The sequence below is a fragment of the Microtus pennsylvanicus genome, chromosome 11 (genome assembly GCF_037038515.1).
Source record: "Microtus pennsylvanicus isolate mMicPen1 chromosome 11, mMicPen1.hap1, whole genome shotgun sequence".
Taxonomy (NCBI): Eukaryota; Metazoa; Chordata; class Mammalia; order Rodentia; family Cricetidae; genus Microtus; species Microtus pennsylvanicus.
Genome location: NC_134589.1, coordinates 22,723,539 through 22,742,771, shown reverse-complemented (window position 1 = coordinate 22,742,771; position 19,233 = coordinate 22,723,539). Strand labels below are relative to the sequence as shown.

At 42.8% G+C, this 19,233-nt stretch overlaps 2 protein-coding genes across 2 annotated transcripts; both read right to left on the bottom strand.

The window, feature by feature from the left end:
• Positions 1 to 1,767: 1,767 nt before the first annotated feature.
• LOC142831812 (keratin-associated protein 3-2) lies at positions 1,768 to 2,067 on the bottom strand. Its single transcript, XM_075942219.1, has one exon. It carries the CDS (start codon positions 2,065 to 2,067, stop codon positions 1,768 to 1,770), a length of 300 nt encoding a protein of 99 aa, XP_075798334.1.
• A 6,365-nt stretch (positions 2,068 to 8,432) lies between these two features.
• Positions 8,433 to 8,729, bottom strand: LOC142831811 (keratin-associated protein 3-1). The gene has a single exon (XM_075942218.1). The coding sequence runs from the start codon at positions 8,727 to 8,729 to the stop codon at positions 8,433 to 8,435; it is 297 nt and encodes a 98-aa protein (XP_075798333.1).
• Positions 8,730 to 19,233: the final 10,504 nt, after the last annotated feature.

Genomic DNA, 19,233 nt, shown 5'->3' with positions numbered 1-19,233 from the left:
AGATATTGCAGTACTTTATGAATGCATTTTCTCTTTAGTGGCCTAAGAGACCTGGAAATTACTCTGCTTTGCTTACAAGTGAAGATAGGGAGAGCTGGGAAGGCGAGAGGATCGTCCTTAGATGGTCTGGTGACTCACTTGCTAAATACCAGGTAAATATAGGATCCGGTGGGGATGAACTACCGTTTCTGGAAAATGGAAGCCCTGTGCATGTGATTCTTGATTAAATGGCAGGCGTTCGAAGCTCCGGGAATTTGCTTATTCCAAGCAGAAGCATCAAGAAGCCTGTGGGCATGCTCTGGGATATCCCACTCTGGTGACACTAATGGGCTGCTGAAGATATTTTAAAACAGATTTATTTAGGTATTTACTTCTCTGCTTTCTTCCCCTACTTGTTTTTTTGAACACACAGACATTGTGTTGTCTTTATCTCAGGGCTTTTCCAGATTTTGACTTGTGTATTTCTACATGTGGTATTTGCTTTTATGTGTATATGTATTATATAGCATAAGATTATATATGTAATGCATGCGTAATACACATACAGACATTCTCCGTAGGCTCAGAAAGCAGTCTCTGTGATGTAAATTTATGTATGTTTATAAAATTAGCTCATGGACTCAATTTGCCAATTTCTTTCTTCCTTTTCTTTTTTAGAAAGAATCTTCCTGTGTGTTGCTCAAATCTGGTCTTGACTGCTCTGTCTTCACGTCTCAGCCTCCTGGTTATTGGAGTTACAGACACAGCTGCACCTAGCTTTGATGGGCATTTAGGCGTGAGTTCTTCATCTGTCACCCAAGAGCAGCTGGCATTCTATTGACTGCTGGACTAGAACTTCCCTGACAATGGGTGGCAAATGAGGCCTGCGTTAGTGTCCTGATTTCTAGAGTTGCCCACCGGGACTTCTGTAAGTGAAATGAGGTAGAAATGACCCAGATCTCACAGCTGAATGCCTACCCATTTTGATTAGAGCCAACTTACCCCCTTTCTGTCAAAACTGGATGTGACGTTTTTGTTGAGGACTCTTACATTTTTGACATTTCTCATGCATGTTTTGAATCTGTGTCATAGATGGTGGTCAAATTTGTTCATCTGTTTGTACTGGAGGCATTATGATGTGGGGAATAATTGGGCTTTAGAGTCAGACATACCAGGTGTTAAATTCTAGTTGCTTTAGTAACTAACTTTATAATTTTGAGAGCACTTAATAGCTTAAACAACTTTGCTCATATCGTTAGGTGGTGTCATTTTGAGGCTTCTATGACTTTGAGGGAAAGGATAGAAGATGGATGTTAAAGACAGACAAGCAGGATGCTAGCTCCAATGCTCCCTTCATCTGGTACTTTCTACAATAAAAAAATTCCTCTGTTTCAAAACACAAGAAATGAATTTCAAACGCTAGCATCAATAAAGAACACATAAGGCCAGGGAAATACAGTTTATTAGAAACCCATCGGGAGATTATTTTGCCTCTGAAAATGCTCAGTACAGGAAATAAGATCCTAGAACCAACATGCCATAATTTGAAATCTTAAAGATTTCAATAGCATTTTCATAAGGGAAGAATTCACCTGTTGAAATGAATCAAATGACTATTCATCCAGTTTGCCTAAGCAAATGTCTTGGCTTTCTGGCCATTAAAATCAAAGGTGGGGTTTTCATAGCCTAGACCGTCTGCCCACGTATGTGACAAGACGACAAGCTGAGAATGGTTAGGCGGCTCCTGGAGTCTCTTCAGTACCAGTCTCTGAGCAAGGGAGCCACAGGTCAGCAGCAGCTTGGGGTGCAGGGATCCTCACAGCCAGGCTGCACATAGGTGGTGAGGTTGACAGTCAGCAGGTCTGGGGTTGGGTGGCAGGAGTTGAGCAGGAAGCAGGTGGGCACACAGGGCTGAGGGATGTGGCAGGGTGGGGGACAGTTGTCACAGCAGGTGGGCTCCAGTTGCCAGATGGTGTGTGGGCAGGTGCTGGGCAGGCAGACTCCACAGCGGCAGGACTTGTCTGAGGAGCAGATGGTGGTGGCAGGGCCGGTGGGGACGCTGCAGCAGCGGGCAACACAGCAGGCCATGGTGATGGAGTCTGGTTGGCTTTGGTCTAAGGCAAAGATGAGGTTCAAATGTCTCCTCTCAGTCTGGACTCTTTTATACCCTCCCCAGTGAGCAAGAGTCCAATCAGAAAGCTTCCTTCTTACCCTGGTTTTGTTTATGACACCCTTTTCCACAAAGGTTATCTAATCAGTTTGGCATTTTCATTTCTATTAAGAGTCCTGCCCTTATTAATTCAATTGCAGTTTTGAGTCATGGAGCCATAATTTTTGTCATAAGATTGTCACATTTTATCCTTACAGCATCTGACATACCCAATCTGGTATGAGTTACAAGTAATTTGACCAAGTGACAATTCATGTACACTTTTAGGGTTTAAAAATTTCCTTCCCTCTTTTTAATTTTAAATTATCTACTTATTTACAAATATAAATATTTCATCTGACAATATAATCTTCTGTGGAGGGGGCTAAGGGCGTGCTTTTCGTCCCGCCCGGCTCCCGCACAGCTAGCTTTACACCAGAAATAACAACACACAAACTGTATTCTTTTAAACACTGCTTGGCCCATTAACTCTAGCCCTTACAGGCTAATTCTCATATCCCGATCAACCCATCTCTAATAATCTGTGTAGCATCAGTCTTACTGGGAAAGATTCTAGCCTACGTCCATCCTGGGTCTGAGCTTCATGTGTCTGCCTGGGAGAGGGGAGTATGGCCTCTGAGCTCACTTCCTCTTCCTCCCAGCATTCTGTTCTGTTTATTCCTCCCACCTATGTTTTAACCTATGAGGCCAAGCAGTTTCTTTATTACTTAACCAATGACCTTCCTCCATCAATCTTCAAACTTTTTTTTAAATTTATTGATAATAAAATTCAGGTCCTCCAAAGCAAACAATGGGACAGACAGGAAAGTATGGGCTAGATTCTTTATCATTGTTTGAAATAAGTGATTTTCTATCTTCCTTCCTTCCTTTCTTTCCTTTTTTTTTCTTTTTGGTCTAGTCACATTCAAAGGAAGTGTTACATCTTATTTTTTCCACAGTGTCTCTTTTCTTAAAGATGAGCCAAAGAATAAAAACCATTGGAAAGATTAAAAACAAAAACAAAAACAGAAAACAAAGACCAAACAAACAAAAGCTCACTTGCTGTCCTTGATCAGATGTTTCATGAAAAGAAGACTAAGCTAATTCATTCTCACATGAATGACGTACAGACTTTAAAGTAAGACAAAATGGGATTCAGAAGGAGAAACCATGTGATTCACGGTTAACAGCAGGTTTAAGATGGCGACTGGAAAAGCAACGTAGAACGAGGAACGTCATTAAAAGGTGTTTGTTATGGTCTTCCATCTGCGTGTTTGTTTGTTTCTCCCTCTCGGATCTTCAACTGGATAATAAATTCCTCTGAGATGCCTTCTACAACCTTCTTCGTCTCAGCTGGCCTTGATTTGTCTTCCTGTATCTGAAGATGAGGTGCAACAATGTCTAACGTGTAATAGTTGACAGGTCTGCGGTCGCTACACGTTTCTTTAGTACAAAACGCTCAGCCAGTGGGATCTAAATGCACAATTTATTGGATGGAAAATGGCTTTTGGTTAAGCACAGAGTTCTGATTCCTTGGTGAATGACTTTAATCAACATGGCATGTCTAAAAGAAGAAGAAGCTCTGGAAAGGCATTAGACGCTGCCACCGTGAAGTGTCATGCATTCCGTGTATAAAGAGCGGGTGGTTTGGCTTTGGTTTGAATACTGTGTTTTTCGTAAATAAAAATGTTTCCTCTGTCATCGCACTCAGATTGCTGCTTTAGCTGAAAGATTCCCACCCTGGCTCTCTGCGTCTCAACCCGTTCTCATTCTCAAGGCTTTGGCTCACAGAGCCTCCTTTATAAACCAACCCTTCCAGATGTTTTCAGTTTTCTATGCGATCAAGTTGACCTTGCTTCATTCTGCCCTGTATTACAGTTTCCCTTCCGTTTCTCTTTCTCATGCCAGTGAGAGGCCCTTGCGATGGGAACTGTATCCTTAGTCTTGTGTATCTCCTGCAGGCTCTGGAGAAGATGCCTGGGACACCAGAGGCATCTGAGAAATGCCTGGAATGTGTGTCGATGTCTAATGACAGCTTGTCTGTGTCTTTAAGGACACATTTGAGTTGTTTACATAGTCAGGGAAACAAAACATAAAGGTAGGTGTTGATCTTGAAATTTAAACCAATTCTAAGCTTAGTGTGAATGTGTTTTACCATTCAGGCAATGTTCTTCAGGTATCTGTATATCCTTGTGTGGTTTCCTTTCAGCTATGAGATTTATGTCGCTGTCATCAGAAAGCGTCATTCTGCTGTACACCTACCTTGCAGCTTCATGATGCATGTGTCAAGAGTCCCTAGGTAATTATAGCACTAAACACAGAGACAGCACAGGACTTGGGGGGTAGTGGCATTTATTTACTTTTAAAATAAGGAAATCCATAATTGTGACTCTTTTCCACTTCTCTGAAATCATTGTCCAAAAACACAGAAAGAATCTGTCTGCAAAAATGAAGTCTCAGAGTCAAAGCATCTTCCAGAGTGCCTAACTAAAGCCCTTTGCTAAGGAGCTCTTAGTGTCCACCATTGCAGATCCTTAGGGCAAGGTGGGTAAGCTCTTTAAAGGCCCTCATTTAGCAGCAGGAGAGTTTACAAGCGCAAGGGTTGACACAGGTGGAAACAGAGATACCTTTCAGGTCTGGGGCAGGGTAGCTCTTGTCGAGCAGCCAACATGAGGACACATAGGAATCAGGCACACAGCAGGGTGGGGGGCAAGTGACACAGCAGGAGGGCTGAAGGAGACTGATCCTGTGTGGACAGGTGCTGGGCAGGCAGACTCCACATGGACCATATACGTCTGAGGAGCAGAGGGTGGTGGCCGGGCCCATGGGGACGCTGCGGCATCCTTGGAGATAGGAACTGCAGCCAGTCATGGTGATGGTGGGTCAGGTTTTCTTGCTGAGGAAGGCGTTCTTCCACAAAGTTGCCTTGGGAGGGACTTTTATACCTACCTATTTCAGGGAAGGTGGCCTCAGCCTTCAGCTGCTTCCTTGTTGATGTTTGCACAACCCCACACAAATAACGCAGTATCTTCTTGTATCAGCCACGGGACACGCACTCCTGAAATTTTATTTGGTTGTGTTGCTTCATTCAAACTTGCTTCCTGCTACAGTTTCAAAATGGTGTCAGTGTCGTTCTCTTTTTATTCAATATATTAACCTGCTTGGGTTTATTCTTACTTTCTTCTTGTTCATCCCCTAGAATTTCTTCGTAAAAGTCATCTACACTAAGTGTAAAGTATCAAGAGTGATGTTCTCAAGAACTAAGAAAGCATCCTTATCAAACTATGCACCCCTGATACATTTGGGAAGCCCAAATCTGTAGGACTCTTCTTTTTCTATCAATGCACAGTGGCAGTTTTGCATGAATCTGAGCAAATTAATAAATATTGAAAACACACAACATGAATGTGCTTGGAGATGACAGAACTTGCTAGATGATTTTCTATATATTAGCACTACATCATCTAGACATGCAAGTAAATATGAATACGAACAAGCCTTTAGTTTTCACAAGGGATTGATTACTTTAATTACAAATTGAAATAGATTAAATTATGGGCTCTTAGGATGATACTTGGTCTGAAATATACGAGTATGCATTTTCTTGCAAAGCAACCTGAAGAGTTTTTGCTTTTTATGAAAATCAAACTGCTGACCTGTCACTTCTATTGTTCAAAGCTACATTCGGTGCTGACAATTATCAGTCAGACAGACAGACACCATTTCCAAATTCCTTCCATCTGGTGTAATTGTTAGAATGCTAAGACTTCATGGTTTAAGTTAGTGTGTGACCACAGAAAAGGTGAGTCAGTTCATTCATCGGAAATGTATGTGTGTGTGTGTGTGTGTGTGTGTGTGTGTATGTTGATGTCACAATATACCAATACTTATAAATTGATGAGCAGAGAAATAAAGTAATTAAAAATACTTAAGAAAGCCATTTGGGAAAAGATGCATGTTTCTCAAAATGAAAGAATATCTTTTTGGAGAGAAAGCTGGGAACCACTGGTGGAAGTCACAGTGAGAGGCTCTCCTGGGACAACTGATTGCTGTGGATGAGGAGGGTCTTTATTCTCTGGATTATCCAGACCTTATTGCAGTTCTGAGACATAAGCAGAAGATGGAATAATAGCAAGGAAAACTAGCTTGTAGACTAGGCTACAGATAGCAAGGAGAGAGGGAGGGAGAGATGGAGAGAGGGAGGGAGGGAGGGAGAGAGAGAGAGAGAGAGAGAGAGAGAGAGAGAGAGAGAGAGAGGCCACAAAGTCCCCAAGGTAAGAAAATATTCAACTACATAATTAGATTTCAGCAATCTGGGTACTTTGTGGAGAGCTCTTGCTGTATTTAGATTGTTCATCAAAACTAAGGAAATAGCATAGTGGTCAACACAGAGATTTTTTTTTTCCCAAGAGGAACGTATATTTTGTACTGTCAGAACTTTGTTGCCAATTCTGTAGTATAAAGAATATTTCACTTTGGCCTAATGCGTTATGAATATCTCAGTGATGTGATAGTATAAACAACTTGAGCCAGTCAACTTCTAAGCACAGTTGAGGCTACTGTGAACTCAGGGGGACCTCACTTAAGTGGACAAGAAACAATAAATGCTGATATTCACACAAATTGATTATTCTGGAAGATATCAACTATCCATACCTCTTCTCTAGAACTCTTCAAGGGCAGGAACTTTTGCTTATTCCCTTTTGCAACTAATACCTGAGCAATGAGTGCTCAGCTGATGTAAATCTGTAAATTACAGCTCAGGGAGCTCAAACCATAAGAATTCTGATAAAGACGATGTCTGAGCATGAAAGCAGCTTCATGTGTAGTGTCTTTACCACAGTGTTGTTGATTTATATGTCGTGGGCCTTTGGTTCCTCTATGCTTGATGCTATGTAGTTTCTGCTTATTGATACAGCTTGAACTATTTTATCCATGTATGCACACAGGCACACATTTACACACTTTTAACCTTTTCCAAGCAAACCAGTTCTAAATGCTAAAGTTTTTTTCACATTTACTATTTTCCCACTCCAAAGGGGAAAAAATGAAGCCCAAAATTTTAAGCTCCTATTTACTTAGATTTAGTAGTTTATATATAATTTAGTGATGTCTTTTTTCCCCCTGGACATCAGAGCCTGGAAGGGATGGCTAACTCTCCCCAGTTGTTCTCCAGAAAACGCCTGTCTCTGAAGCTAATTTACGAAAACAAGATAGAAAGAGGAAGGCACGGTCAAGTTGATTGGGGAGAAGTCCACACTCTACTGTTTTATTACAAAGTCATGGCACATTTTAGCATAATGAAGTCTCCAGAAGCTCTCCTGTGAGGAGCACAGCTCTCCATAGACTCCCCCGTGGCTGCATTGACCTGTTTTTAAGAGTTTGGAATTTCAAAGTAACCTCCATTGTGAGCCTGAAATTTTGTTGACTCTGAGTAAGGGGGTAGAGATTATTTTCACATGCCAGCACAAGGATTAGTTTTTTCTTAGTTAACCAAGGAAGAAATAAAGAGTTGAATAAAAAAAATAGAATATTATATTTATGTCTAGATTCTACATGACATAGTGGATAGCTCCAGAAATATTCATTAAATGGAAAGATTCTATAAAAGAACCTGCTGGAGTTTTCAGGGCCCCCTAGCAGTGGGACCAGGATCTATCCCTAGTGCATGAGCTGGCTGTTTGAAGCCCATTCCACATGGTGGGATGCCGTACTCAGCCTTGGTGCAATTGGGAGGGGTGTGCTGCCTCAGCTGAATGTAGCAGGCTTTGTTGACTTCCCAAGGGAGGCCTTACCCTTTTTAAGGAGTGGATGGGGGTGGATTGGGAAGAACAGAGATAGGAGAGGAGGGGAAACTGTGGTTGTTATTCAAATGAATAAAAATTATATATATGTATTATATATATTATATATATACACACACATAAATAAAAGATTTCTCACTGTGTTGGGGTGGCCCTTGGGCTGCATAACAAACTGCTTTCAGGTAGAACTTGGCGTTCTACTTTCCCTAAGAGGAAACAGAGAAATAAACAGCTATGAGGCCAGGAATGCTAAGCCAGAATGAACTTTATTAATGAGTAGTCCAAATGGTAGCTCTCAAAAAGGAGGGACAGAGCCTAAAGAGAGAAGGCAGCCATCTGTGCCCATAGGAACAAAGCATGGGCAGCTTAAGCATGGTCCACGGGCTTCTGTTCCTGGGCCCTGGGGTTGATGAAGCTGGGATTCAGGCAGAAACAGTTGCTGAAGAGCAGGTGATGGGGAGGATGCTGAGAAGCCAGGCCCCTGAACCTGGGAGTAGGGCTTAACAGCAGGGCTCACAGGGACTCTCACAGCCAGGCTGGACGTAGGTGGTCAGGTTGATGCCGCTCAGGCCGGGAGTTGGGTGGCAAGAGTTGAGCAGCCAGCAGGTTGGCACGTACACTTCAGGTTGGCAGCAGGGTGGGGGGCAGGGGTCACAGCAGGTGGGCTGCAGGAGGCTGATCTCATGTGGGCAGGTGCTGGGCAGGCAGACTCCACAGCGGCAGGACTTGTCTGAGGAGCAGATGGTGGTGGCAGGGCCTGTGGGGACACTGCAGCAGCGGGCAACACAGCAGGCCATGGCTTTGGGAGTTGGGTTGTGGTTGGGTTGAGAGGAGAAGTCAGTTGATGTGTGAATGCTCCCGACTTCTGCCCTGGCTCTTATATACCCGCCTCCCTGGGCGTCAACCCCATCGCCAAGGCATTTTCCCCATGTTTCAGTTTATGGCTGCTTCCATAAAATCCATCTAATTACTTAAGTGTTTATTACCTAAGACACATTCCATACCTCATAAAAGGGATTCGGTTGTTTTGCTGTCAAATGGGGACTCCTCACAGGTGTCATTGCACAGACAGCTTCATCACTTTAGTCTTCAAAGGCACAGAGCCATTATCTTCCAATCATCACACATCACTAATAGTGGCGTGGAATGGCAGGTATCTGCAGCACTTCCCTGTGCTCTGTGTGTCTTCTACAGATGAACACTTCACTGGCTTTTGGGTTTCTCTTCTTTCAGCAACCATGAGTTTCCATGAGACAGTTTAGGCTCTCTGACTGAAAAAGTAAGAGGAAATAAATTATGTCTTGTGGCTCCAAGAAGCTGAGTCCAAAAGGAGTGGATGGAGTCTGTGGGAAGTAGGTTGGGGAATGTGCAAAGAAGTAGTTTTCTACAGAATTCTAGAAAATCATTTGTTTTTTTATCCCTTTGTACATATGTTGATTGAAGACTTGGGAGGGGTATGTGGATGGCCACAAAGAACTGTAAGAGTAACAAGGACCAGGGCCCTCATAACCTCATCTGACTGTGCTATGTGCTTAGACTTTTTATCACTTAGAGATGGGTTGTGCTGAGGCTTAAGGATGAAAGGATATAGTATTCTTAGAGTGCGCCCCGGGAGAGCTGCTCCGGGGGTCCCAAAAACGAGACCCTTAGTCAAATGTGGTGCATACTGACTTCCCCCCTTGGGGGTTTCCCAGAGCTTTCAATATGCCAGAAGGCTCTGGAAGTTTTCAGTAAGGTGTTAGAGCATAAACTTCCCGCCACCCTCCTTGACCACATACTCCTGTTTATTTTCATAATTGATAAGTCAGTATTCTCTGGAGCATTCTGGCACGTGAAGTCAACTGTGTGTCTCCAACTCCATGTTCTCTTCTTACTTCACATGCCCTCCTGCTGATTTGTTTTATGTATGCCGTGCCCCAGGCATAGTACTAAGTATTTAATATGCATTTTCTTTCTATATTCTGGAAGATCCGGATTATCACTATGACCATTTTCCAGGTTATAAAAAGAGAAAGGATATATTATTGGGTACAAAGTTGCATAGCTAATGAAGAATGGCTTATATAACATCAATAGCTCATGTATTGAGCTATAGACAATATATTATGCATAATATATTATAGTATAATATATATATATATATATGTGTGTGTGTGTGTGTGTGTGTGTGTGTGTGTATATGACCATACTGAGGAATTGAACAGAAAGCCTTACAAGGGCTCTCCCCTTGAGCTCTATCTTCAACCCTCAACTTCTTATAATTGTAGAATATATATATATATATATATATATATATTCATTTATTAATGTATTAAAATGGCTTGTGTTATGTCTGGTTGTAAGTATGCATCAATAAGCATTCAGATAGGGTCTTTGTAACAATGTCCATCCCAGTGGGGGAAACTGGCAGTCACAAAATAAACCGGTGAACACATAAGAACTTCAGACAGTGCCAGTTGCCATAAGGCAAGAAAACACGTTAACAGGAGTGACAGGGAGATGGCAGCGGAGGGTGGCTACTATGATTTGGGCAGTCAGATTGTTCTTGCCAGGGTGGCTGGGAAACAGAGAAGAATTATGATAGGAGACAATGTTAAAGAAGTCAGTTGGCTCCTGGTGAAGTAGGGTTTTCTAGGGTATTCTACAGTGTTTAGATTTTTATTCTAAGGGCACTGAAAAATTCACCGGATGGTTTACATATTTCAAACTTATTTTTAATTGACTTGTAATTGTACATATTTAGGGGGTTCCAGTGTGTCATTTCAATACATGCATTCAATGTGTAATAGCCTGATCAGGGTAACTGACATATTTATTATCTCAGACAGGACATTTGTTTGTGTTTGAAACATTCAGACTTACCTCTGAGAGCCCTTTTGACATAATCAGTTAATTGGCAAGGACCATTATCCTCGGCCGTGAAAAATTAGTACTTATTTATTCTACTCAGATGATTTAAAGCAGAGAGGGATAGGTTTCATGTATGAAGGAAAACGATCTGCCCAGAGCTGGCGTGGAAACAGACTGACTGATGCCGGGGGCCGGTGAGCCCATAAGAGAGAGGAGAGTTTGGGTGACGTTTGAAAGGAGAGGTGGCATGTTTTGCTGAATGAGAGGTTGTGTGTACAGTTTGTAACAGAAGCCAAGGATCCTATCCAGGTCTCAGATCTACTCTTCAGAAGGGGCCCTGAGCAAAAGCTGCCTCACTGGTGGGGAAAGCAGTCGATACCGCCTTTAGCTGGGGGCCTTGCAGGACCACACCAGTGAGCAGGAAGGAGCAGGGCTGGAGTGAAGCGCTGGAGGCTCGAGCACACGGATGGAAATTTTTGCTTACCACCTTCCAAATGGAGGCTGATGATGCTTTTTATGTGTGTTAGTCACTCTTTGTTGTGAGCCTGCCTGTGCCTAACCAACCACCACCTCCCAAGTACTCCGTGAATTTCCGGGTTGATCTTGGGTAAACCCTCCCACTCCGGCATCTCCTGAATCAGCAGCAATGCTAGCAGCTTCCCACTCATGGGCCACGCGGTATTTCCGAAGTTGTCTGGAGTAGTTTATCTCGTCACAATCGTATATAACATAGAAGTCTTTGAAGTTTCTCATTCTAATAAAAATGGCTGTGAGTAAAACCATTTAGGCCTGTCTTACGGAATCCCACGATCTTTGACATTTCTGATGAACGTCTTTATAGAGGAGGTAGAAAGGAAGTGTGGCTGTCTTCAGGGCTACTAGGAATATTAATCCCCTCGTTGCGGAATGCACACTTGGCGAAGCATACATGCAAAGGATTTTGAACGTGGGTTTAAATGGTGGACACTCCTCTCCCAGCGAATGGTGCTTATAGTCAAGTTTGATGTAATGAACGGTTATAGTCAAGTTTGATGTAACTCTCTCTGTATATATTTTTAGATTTATTTTATGTGTATGAGTGTTCTGCTTACATGCATGCAGGTGTAGCACGTACATGCCTGGTGCCTGTGGAGGTTGGAAGAAGGCACGGAATCTGGAAACTGGAGTTATAGATGGTTGTGAGGCATCATGTGGGTGCTGGGAACTGAATCCAGGTCCTTGACAAGAGCACAAGGGCTCTTAACTGCCGAGCCATCTCTCCTGCCCCAAATTTGACGTAACCCTTGCTACTGTATTGCCACTCACTGAATTACCTTCACGTTGTATTGCTTTTTAAGAGGAGTAGTGATGTTTCCTGAGGCCAGCTGGTAGTCACTGCTGTGTGTGGGTGTGTAAAAGAGGCACCTCTCTCACTCTACTCCCTGTGGACTTACGTGATTTCATTAGACATGCCAGAGAAGATTTCAAGGCATTTGGTCACTTGGCACATGTGATATTCTCACAAGTTTTACTTAACCAGCTTCCTCTGGCTGGAATTTTAAACAATTTTTTGGGGAACTGTAAGTTTCCTTTAGTTCTTGTGTATCATTGTGGCCTACAGAACATGCAGAGTGAAATGGAAAATCATAAACAGTGAAATAATATAGAAATATATACTCTTACTAAAGCTAAAGTGGATAGGAAGATGGACACCGAGTAATGGTTATTTTTATAAAAAAATGTTTTATGTCTATAGAATAGTCTGCTGGTGCCTGCAGAAGCCAGAGAGGACATCAGATCTTTCTGGATATGGTTGTGAGCTGTGGGTGTTAGGTGCTGGGAACTGAACACAGGTCCTCTGGAAGACTTGGGAGAAAAGCCTGTGCATTTATTTATTTATTTATTTATTTGAGTCAGGCTTTCTCTCTGTAGTCTGTCCTAGAGTTCAATATGTAGACCAGGCTGGTCTCATAGAGATTCTCTGCCTCTACCTCTCTACCTTCCAGCTGCTGGGATTAATGGTGTGTGCCGTATGCCTGGCCAGCAAATGCTCTTACCTACTGAGAGAAACATCTCTCCAGCATCCGAATAATACAGTATATGCCTGAGAGTGAGGAAAAAATGCTAGCGGGTAACTAAGTGAAATCTATTGTTGACATATTTAAATTTACAATTATACTATGGTAGCATTAAAATACTTGAATGTTAAACATCTTTATCTTTTTGTTTTTAAGTGTGTGTGTGTGTGTGTGTGTGAACCTGTGAGTGTGGGTGCCTGTGGGCATCAGAAGAGGGTGACAGAGTCCCTGGAGCTGGAGCTACAGGGGGTAGTGGGTGCTGGGACCTGAACTCAGATCTTCTACAGGAGCAGTATGTGATTTTAAATGCTGAGTCATCTCTCCAGTCCCTTAAATGTTATATTTTTAAGTTTTAGTTGATATTGGAACTTCAGTATGTGAATTTACTAAATAAGTACCTATATACAACGATAAGGAGAAGCAATAAATTCAGATGATTTTTTAAAAGTATGATTCTAAAGTCTTTCTGTGTATTATGCCATTCAATTTTAAAACACTTTATAAAAGTTGATAAGGTTGTTAGTCCTCTTTTTTATCAGTAAAGGACAAAGGAATTGAACTGCAATTAAACCAAAGGTCTCTGGTTTCACAATCTGTTGTTATCTGACTATACATTAATCTATAATGTTACTATTACATTTTAATAAAAATATATAATCTGGTTTTGTTTCCACCGATGGTTGAACACTTTCAATGTGACTTGTCCTGTGTTAGGAGACGTCAGGTGGGCGATGGCAAGTAGGGCCCAGGCGTACTCGGAAGCATCCTTGTGTCTGCTGGGGTTCACAGAGGGTGTAAGGCTGCTCTTTAGGATAGAGGGGGAGTAAGACATTGCAACGGCAGTGAAGAGCAGCAGCAAATGCTAGCAGTGGGAAGGAACTGAATGTCCATAGACATCAGGGAGTAGAGACTGTTCTGACCACAACCACACAAGATTGGGTCTAACTACAGAAGCCCAGGGTGAGGTCAGCCTCACCGGGTCAACCACTGACAACCAAGGAAACGCCGAAAATGGCTGTTATTGTCACACTGATGCGGTGTTGAAGGACTAAACTGAATAACACATGAAGATGGTTGAAGCTCTAAGTGCTCAGCAAATGCGTCTAGGAGGGGTGGTGGTTGAATAAGCAGACCGAACCTGGAGCTCTTGTATTGTGGGTGGCCTGGGGTAAAGGTGAGGGCTTTAGTTTCATAATGTCTCATTTCTGGAGGTCTTTTACCGTCTTCATCACAACCTCTGAAGCCAGTGGAGTCTCTGCCTTCTCCAGAAAGGCTACTTTTCTCTCTATGTTACCCTGCTGGAGTCCGGGGATGTTGCCTGGGTGTGGACATGTTAACCACGAAGAACCAGCTGGGCCTGGAAGCAATTCTCTGTCAGCATCTTTGTCTTCTTTCTTTGCTGTTTTGTTTCCTTTACTACTTCTTTGTTCTTGGATTTTCTTTAACACTTATGATTTATATTGACGGGATGTCATTTAAATACACTTAGAAAATGCAACTAGGGTACGGGGTATAATGGAACGACTTAAAATCCTAGCTGGTCAGTGAGAGAATTTGTTTTCTTGATCAGCTGTGAAGAAAGAGGAGACCAGAAAGGAAGGAGCATTGTATGAGGAGAATGTTCCCACAAGTAGCCAGAGTGGTTGATTTTTTTTTTTTTAAATAAGGACTCACTATAAATCCCAGGCTGGCCTTGGACTGGCAATTCTACTTCAGTCTCTTGGGTGTAGAGTGCTGGGATTACAGGCTTGTGCTGTCGTGCCTGGGTACATGTTTGGTTTTTAAGAGTAGATTAATTGGACAAAGGGCCAATCACTCAATAGAGTGAGAAATCTCTTGTAATCTCCTTCCTTGTCGGCACAGCTATTTCCTACCCACCCACGTGTGTCTTTTTTAACAATCTAATGGGATGTCTGTCTGCTCCAAAAGATACAAATTTGAATGAAGGTAAGCAGAGAACGTTATCTCTGGAGTGCCTATCCTGTGTCAAGCACATGACTAAGTATTTAGTGGGTACTCACAGCAGTTCTCTGAGAGACTGAACTCTTAATTAAAACCAGTTCCAGAGAATCTCTGAGATCCATCTACGCGAGCCAGTGAGTAGATCTGGGGTTTTTAACTTGTGATTTTTGATTCCTTTCATGGTCCTCCTTTATGTCCTTCATACGGTGGAAACACGATACAGCACGTTATTTGTTTTGCTTAGTACATGCTAACACATAACACCTTGTCATCCTCCCAACCCCAGCTCCTGATCTATCCCTGGCCATTCTTCAGCTTTCTTTCCTTTCTGCTCACTGAAATGGTGAGTATTGGGATAATGTTTAAAAACACGAATCTCATAGTTTTCCAAGTGCTAGATCAGAATTCTGTTATTTTGTCTCCCTCGCCACATCCTGAGTGGGAAGCCCCGGAACCCTTCTCATTGGAACTCTTTGCAACCATCACTCCCAAACACTGTCATTTCTTACTCCCTCATCTTCCCTGATGCCAGCTTCTCCTGAGATGCTGAGACTTCTTTGCCCCACGGTGCCGCTGTTAACTAACACACCGGGAGGCGAGGAAGGCGTATGCTTAGAAACACACAGGCCTGACGTGAAGTCACACTTATTGCTTTGGATTAGCCTCTGTCACGCTTACAAACACAACTTTGCTTAACTCTCAGATCCTCAGCTTCACCCAAAGCCGTCACGCTTCGGCAGATGTGATGATTCACACGGTCTCCTTTGAAAAGCTCCCCAAACCGCGTTGTGTCCGTGGACTCCTCAAACAAACTCGCCTATGGGCGCTTAAAGAGCCCCACGGGCTTCTTCCATTCAAGTTGTGGTCTGGGGCATGTCAGGAACAACCAAGGGTCCTCCCAAGCACCAGCCTCTCCCTCTAAGAAGCTTTCTATAGAAAACATGGAGGTTTCTTAACCACTGAGTGTTGGGACTCATTGAGTCCTGGCTTTCAGCCGCTCTTCCCCTGTCTAGAGAATTCTAATTGAAGTGACTAAAAGCTGTCCTTTGCCTAGAGGATCAGAGGATGGGATTTTTACCTGTTGACCATCGACTGCAGGGTATTTAAGCCTCCATGGTGCTATTAATGAGAGGCTTTTTGGTACCAGTATGGAAGGTCTGTGTGTCGGTTTGTCTCTGCGTGTGTATTCTCAATCTCCAGCCCCTTGACCGAAGCTCGCGGGTTCTAGCGCATAGAGCGCAGACGGGGGTCCGCGGTGTGCGGCAACCGAGTACAGTGTTTCAGGGTAGTCTTTCTGGTTTCTAAATTAGATTTAATGTGGCTCAGATGTGACTCTCTGGGTGCTCCCTCTAAAGCGTTCCCCACAGCCAACTATGATGAGCCACCAAAGAGAATGAGTGAAAAGTCTGAATAAATAGCTCACACTAAATAATTTTAAAAAAAATTAAAGAAGGCAAATATAAGAGAGGTTAGTCAGGAGATGTCAGCTACACACAATATTTGTATTGAATTAATTTAATACAAATAATCTTCAAGTCGTTGGTTAGGAGGTTAAAAGTGCTTAAAGAAACTCCTAAGACATCATAAATTTAGTACGTGAAGAACACGTTCATTTTAAAAGAAAGAAGGAAAAAATGAAAGCATACTAATTAGAGAGGGCTTTACCCGGAAGAGTGAAACACCTTTTTGAAGGGGCGTGGCTGGCTAGCTCGTGTAGGGACTGAGAAGAGCAATGGAGCTGGTTCTCTGAGGGTGGAGACAACTGCAAATTGAACTCAGGTGCTGCCAGGGCAACGATCTGTGCCTGCTGGAGTGAAGCAGAGATCCCGAGGTGATAATCCTGGCACCCTCTGGCATCCGAGTAAGCAGAAAGTGCGCTCCTCTGCAGACCCTGCCGTTTTCCTCTCTTGCCCCCTAGTGGTCAAGTCTAGCAGAGACGCGGGCAGAGGAACAATGGGAGATTCTGGGCACCAAGACAGGATTCTTGGAGATCAGAGGGAGGATGGAGGAGCTGAAAAAATGTAATTTAACAACAGGTACGCAGATCAGTTTACTCTGAAATCTACTCCAAGACAGTCATCCTTAGGTATCTGGAATCTCCACACAACGTCATTTACTTCTAGATTTACTTCTAGTTTCTCTGTCTGTCTGTCTGTCTGTCTGTCTCTCTGTCTCTCTGTCTCTGTCTCTCTCTCTGTATGTGTGTGTGTGTGTGTGTGTAAGCACACCCCTGTACCTCTGTGGAGGTCAGAAGACAATTTTCAGTTGTTTTTCTCCTTCCACTGTGTGGTTTCTGGGGATCAAATACAGGTTGCTCGCCTGCTGTGAGCTATCATCTCACTGGGCCTCTTGTTTTGTTTCAGAGACAGGGTTCACACTGTAGCTCAGGCTGCCTTGAAACTCTCAGCAGCAGTTCTAACTTAGCTTCTGGAGGACTGAGATGACAGACCTGACTCAGTTGTTTCCTTGTCTGTCCCAGAGGTGGTTTTCATTGTCACTTGGTTTTGGTGTTTTGCTTTTACATACTCCTGCCTATGCACACGCATGTATGTGTGGATGCACATATGTGTGGACACATGTGGAGGCCAGAGATCAATGTGGAGAATGCACCTCCATCACTTTTCATCTTATTTTAGAGACAAAGTCTCTCACTGAATGTGGAGCTCAGACAAACCGTCTGGCCAAGAATCCCCAGGGACCCTTCCTATGGAAATGTCACCCTCATTTTTTTTTAATGACAGTGTTGAGGACTAAACTCAGGCCCTCATACTTGTGCAGCAAGGATTTCCCCAGGGGGGCCAACTGCTCAAGCCTCCCTTCAACATTAAGTTTGGAGGTAGATAGTTACTTCCTCTCTCTTCTCCATAAGCATCTGAGTATAAGCAACATAGTTACTCATCTGTAAACCATGGCAACAGAATATGTTTCCCAAGATCTATGGTTTAAGTAAAATTTCATCCATGTAAAGTTTAGCCTGTAGTGCCACAATGGGGGCATAGAGGAGAAAAGCAAGCAAGGAGGGCAATATTCCCAGCAAAGATTACTACAGTGCATCACATCCCAAATGATGCAATAGGACAAGAAGTTTCTGCAGCCCTTGATTCTGTAATTAGTGATGGGAATATACATAGTATCTATAATTCTTTTCTTTCAACAATCACTTCATTTCTTTATCTAGCTCTCAGTTGGTCGGGGATTTTAACTTGGGGGTGATTCTAGCCTTTATTCTTGAAGAGTCTGCATCCACAGTGGTCCTACATTTTTGCTGTGAATTTTCCATTAATTTTTTATACTGACTCTTCATTTAATAACCTGTCTTCTTCATCTAGTCCTTTCTTGCTACAATTGAGTGGCAGCAACCCAGACTTCATCTCGAGATTCAGGATCAAGGACAAAAGTCAGCAGAGTGACCCACTTTCTATCCCTCTGAGTTCAGTGACAGGAAGAGACCAAAATAACACAATGGCAGTAACAGCTCCTAAGCTGTCATTTGCCTCCTGGTGAAAGTGTTTTCTCCTTAAGAACCAAGACCGCTAAGCCAGCATAGCTCACAATTGTGGGACAAAGAACAATAGAGAGTCTGCATTTATTAGTTATAGAGCTACTCTTACTCCCATTGTTTCAGAAGCCATGGTCTCAGCTGACACAGGTCACAGGTCCAAACATGTTAGAGACCCTGTAAAGAATCAGTCTTCAGTGTTATCCTGAATTGATGGCACAATGGCCTTCAGGAGGTCATTGGACTTCTTGGTTAGGCTAGCAGGTTTGGGGTAAGAACTCACAGGTGAAGACTAATTGGTTCCAAAGGTTTGGACTGATCACAATCATTTATTATCAAAAATTTATTTTGATATAAGATGAATTATCTGATTAGTACCAATGTGTGTGGGACAACATCGCAGAAGAGAGAACATTCTTCAAGCCTGGGAGTGGTGGGGTAGGCTTTACGTGTCCATATTTAGATCCTTCAGGTAAATTGGAGTTCTCATCCTATAATGGACTTAACAGACATCTATAGAACATTCCATCCAAATAGGAAAGAATATACCTTCTTCTCTGCAGCTCATGGAACCTTCTCGAAAATTGACCACATACTTGGTAACAAAGCAAACTTCCACAGTTACAAAAAAATATTAGTAACCACCTGTGTCTTATCGGATCACCATGGATTAAAGTTAGAATTCAACAGCAATGCTACCCCCAGAAAGCCTACAAACTCATGGAAACTGAACAGTCAACTACTGAACCACACCTGGATCAAGGAAGAAATAAAGAAAGAAATTAAAGTCTTCCTTGAATTCAATGAAAATAAAGAGACAACATACTCAAACCTATGGGACACGATGAAAGCAGTGCTAAGAGGAAAGTTCATAGCACTAAATGCCCACTTAAAGAAAACGGAGAAAGCACACATTGGAGACTTAACAGCACA